The sequence below is a fragment of the Centruroides sculpturatus genome, unplaced genomic scaffold (genome assembly GCF_000671375.1).
Source record: "Centruroides sculpturatus isolate CEXI.00-Female unplaced genomic scaffold, Cexi_2.0 scaffold3607, whole genome shotgun sequence".
Classification (NCBI taxonomy): Eukaryota; Metazoa; Arthropoda; class Arachnida; order Scorpiones; family Buthidae; genus Centruroides; species Centruroides sculpturatus.
Window position 1 is genome coordinate 1 of NW_019387740.1, and position 4,331 is coordinate 4,331.

The following is a 4,331-nucleotide window of genomic DNA, read 5'->3' on the forward strand; positions in this document are numbered from 1 at the left end:
CCAATAAAATATAAAAATTCTAGTGGAAAGTTCATTTAATAATTAAAATACTACAAACATTAGTTAAACAAACTTCCTGTTAGATTTTAAAAATATTTTAATGTACAGGAATCCTTCATAAAACAGTTTGAAAATTGGGAAATCCCCTGTACAACATGGTTTCACTCTAACACAGTTCAAGAATTTGGGAAATTCTCCATATAAAATTTCACAACTTCTAATAAAGGAATTTGCACTTAAATGTTTGTTTTTATTCAAGTAAGCATGCAGGTTATCTCAAATTTGTCCATTGATTTTAGAATATTGAAATTTTCATTTTGTTTTGTGCCTTTTGTCAGGTTTACTTTAATGAAAACTGATAGTGCAAGTTTTTCTTCCTTGTCCTAGCTCTCCTATCAACCAGTTTCAATGTTATTACTTTCAGATTTTAGCATTTAAGACTAATCTGTAAAAACAAAACATAGTGACAATCTTCATATTTAGTAGTTTATTTAAACATTTTTAGGTAAGTGTTATTAACTTTTTTAATCATCAGTAAGTAATCATTCATAAAAACGACAAATGAAATACAGTGGTATCTCAGTATTCAAACTGTTCTGACTTGAACAATTCCGTATTCGAACACAAATTCTGGAAAAAAATCACTTCATACTCAACTGAACAAATGTGACCCACTAGAACAAATTTTCAATTAACATTTTTTTTAATTTTTACCATAAAATTTTTATGGATGACAAAATAAAAATAAGACATTGCTGATATTTCTGATTAAGATCAACAAAAAACACTCAGATGAAGAGCTACTTTGTAAAAAGAAAACACCCTCATTTAACTAAAATTAATATTAATGCATAATACAGTACTTTTAATTGTTATTGCTTTAATAAACATATTTCTCTTAGTAACAAAAAGAATAGTATACTTTTGTTAACTTTTGGAACCTAACCCTATGTTTTGCACTAGTCCTTTGATACATATAGCACAGATTCACATAACACACCATATAACTACTCGTTTTTTTCAGAACGTAACTACTGTGTTATATGAGGGATACTTATTTACTTCAATACCAAACCATCAACTAAATTTTTATTAGACTATATTAAGGCTAATTAATAATCCAAAACAGAAATTTGACTAGAGTAGAAGGGTTAATCTATCATCTCATGATAAATAAATTTTAATTTAGAATATTCTGAAAGAGAAGAATCAGCCCAGAGTAGACTTAAACCTGTAAGTCTTGCTTATCATGCAGTTATCATGCAACTGATATGATGGCTAAAGAATGCTCATTTTGCTAGTTTGAAAGCTGATGTGTCTATTGTAAGAACTCTCTATGAAAGAAAGTTCTTTTGTTTTACTCATTTCACATTCATATTTAACTTTGGACTTTTCTTACATTATTTACAAACTTATTTTTATTCTTCCATTACAGAATTGCACTTCTTTTAGATTTAATTTTATTCCATCTATAATTACTTTCAGCATTAATCTGTATTTCATTTTATGGTTTTGAAAATAAATCATATTAAATTTAATATTTTTAATAGAAATTCACTGCATATTAATAATCTGAACTGTTCTTATGCATTTTAACTCATATCTGCCATTGTCCTTTTTTTGAGACGTTACATTTTTAATTCATTTTTTAGAAAGTTTGCTAGTTTTAAGATCAATCTATATATAATATTGTTAAATGGACTTCATTGTTCATGTCTGAATTAATAAACATTGTTTCTTTTTATTTAATTGTTGTCAGCAGTTCCTGGAATTTGCATAATTTTCATTTTTGCATTTGGCAGCATTTAAAAACATCTGTTAGACTTGTGACAACAATGGCATTTATATTATTTCAAGATTTGTGTTGGTAAATAATCTGTTGATGTCCTCATAAGTGTTGTTTGAATTTTGAATGTTATAGGTAAGTGTAATATTACATAATTTTAAGTGTCCCAATATTAGGATGTTGGCAGAACGTGATAGCAATTATTCTCATGTAAAGTTTACCATCTACTTATATAAGCCATTGATGCCAGTGTTTGTATATCTATAATCTGTCATGGAATGCCTAGAACACCTACTAGGAGATGTACTGGGCTACTAGTGTAATAGAATACATTTTTGTTGTTTTCATGAAATAATGAGTTATAAATTGCTTTTATATATTTTTATTCTTTCTTATATCAAACCTTCATTACTGATTTAAATTTAGCCAACAAATTATTTTATATACAGGTAACCCCCATATAACACAGGAGTTATGTTCCAAAAAATTTCTGTGTTATGCGAATCTGTGTTATACAAAACAAAGAACTAGTACGAAAAGGGGGGTTAGGTTCCAAAAATTAAAAAACGTGCTATTATATTTTCATAATTAAGATAAATATCTTTATTAAAATTTTCTTAAGTGATACATATTATTATAAATTAAACAATGTTTTCTTTGTCATCACTAAGCACTATTAACCGAGGATGTTTTCTTTTTGGTAAGATATCCTTATCCTCTGAGCATTTTTCTGCATTATCTTCAGATCCACACTCTGCCTTTTGCAAAATATATGTTATTTTAGATTGCTTGCTTAGATTGTTAAAAGATTTTTATAAATTTCCTTATATGGTGCTAAGCACTTATGAAGAATAAAGCAAGCATGGAATAAGGGAAAAACATATGGCAACACCAAAATCAGAAATGTTGGGATCTGGCAACACTGAGACAAGTTTCAAGAAGGACCATTTGTATCGACAGAAGGCGGGAAAAGAAAATTACATACTGAAGTACTAATTAGTACTTAATTATGTGAAAATTTATTACATTTCATGTTGTACAAGGGTTTTACCCAATTCTCAAACCACATTAGAATGAATTCGTGCTATAAAAGCACCTTGTTATATGGGGATGTTTCCAATTCTTGAACTGTGTTAGAGTGAATCTGTGCTATAGAAGTGCCATGTTATATGGGGGTTACCTGTACTTCCTGTTTTAGAGTCATAATAATGATTATCATGCCTTGTGGACTTACAATCAAAGAAGCATTGACAGAATATGATAATTATGAAGTAGACGAGGATGACATGAGTGATTTAGAGTTGACGATTATTCCGCCTCCTCCAGACGAATTAAAAGACAAAGAAGATATTGAAGAAAATACATTGACAGATAGTGTTGTGCGTGATGTTGCAGGTACTTTAGAACTCATTACCCCTAGTGATAAACATGATGATTCACCCTGTGGGAAGAATGAGAACAAAGATGGACCTTTAGGCACAAGAGTAATCAATTAGCTCACAAACATAATTCCAGAGTTCAACTGCAATAACCACAAATTGTACTTTGACAATTTTTTCACAAGTATTGATACACTTGCATCACTAGCAAAGAAGAATTTGAAAGCTGCAGGAACAATCAGAGAGACTCACAGTAAATCTTGTCCTTTAATGAACTCCAAAAGAATGGAAAAAGAGAAGGAACGTGGGTTTTACGACCACCAGTTCGACAAAGAAAATGAAATTTTATTGGTGAAATGGAGAGACAACAAACCAGTGTGCATTGCAACTAATTTCAGCGCTATCACGCCTGTTTCTTCTGTTAAAAGATACTCCCAGCAGAAAAAGAAAGAGATAAATATACCAATGCCAAAACTCTTCCAAGAATATAATACACATATGGAAGATGTAGATTTATTGGACAAGCAAGACTCCCTCTACAGAATACGTGTAAGGTCTAAAAAATGGTAGTGGCCATTGTTCACACAAATGTTGGATGTTTGTGTAGTAAATACTTGGTGTGCATACCAGATAGCCTATCCACATGAGAAGATATCACTTCTGGATGTTCGAAGAAGAATAGTCATCTTCTACTTATCTACAAACACAGGATCCACACCAAAATGCCGGGAACTCAAGGCAGTAGATTGTTGAATGGAAGAGTACCCAATGATGTAAGACTTGATCCAGGAAATCATTTAGTTGTGCCACATGGCACACAGAGAAGATGTAGTCTTCTTCTTGCACAATGCATAAGAGTTTGTAGCAGATGTAATGTTGGACTCCATGATAGGTGTTTTGTTGCTTTTCACACACCCTAAAGTGTACATAATATGAAAGTGTTGAATTTAACTATTTTGAGTATCAGAAAAAGCAATGAACTTGTTCTTTAGTTAATTAATTTTAAAGGTTTATATGTTAAATGTGTAGAAATAATTTCATCAATTCTAATATTTTAGACAGTGTATTCTGCCATTGTTCCAAAATGGGATTGTCTGTTACTCCTTAAGTAATATACTTAATTGTTTGAAATTTGTTTTAATCATTTAATATCCTTTACTCAAACT

General features: G+C 30.3%; 1 protein-coding gene across 1 annotated transcript; it reads left to right on the forward strand.

Moving 5' to 3' along the window:
* Positions 1 to 3,003: 3,003 nt before the first annotated feature.
* On the forward strand, positions 3,004 to 3,735 carry LOC111616609 (piggyBac transposable element-derived protein 1-like). The gene is made up of 2 exons (XM_023358002.1): positions 3,004 to 3,262; positions 3,374 to 3,735. Exons 1-2 carry the CDS (start codon positions 3,004 to 3,006, stop codon positions 3,733 to 3,735), a joined length of 621 nt encoding a protein of 206 aa, XP_023213770.1.
* Positions 3,736 to 4,331: the final 596 nt, after the last annotated feature.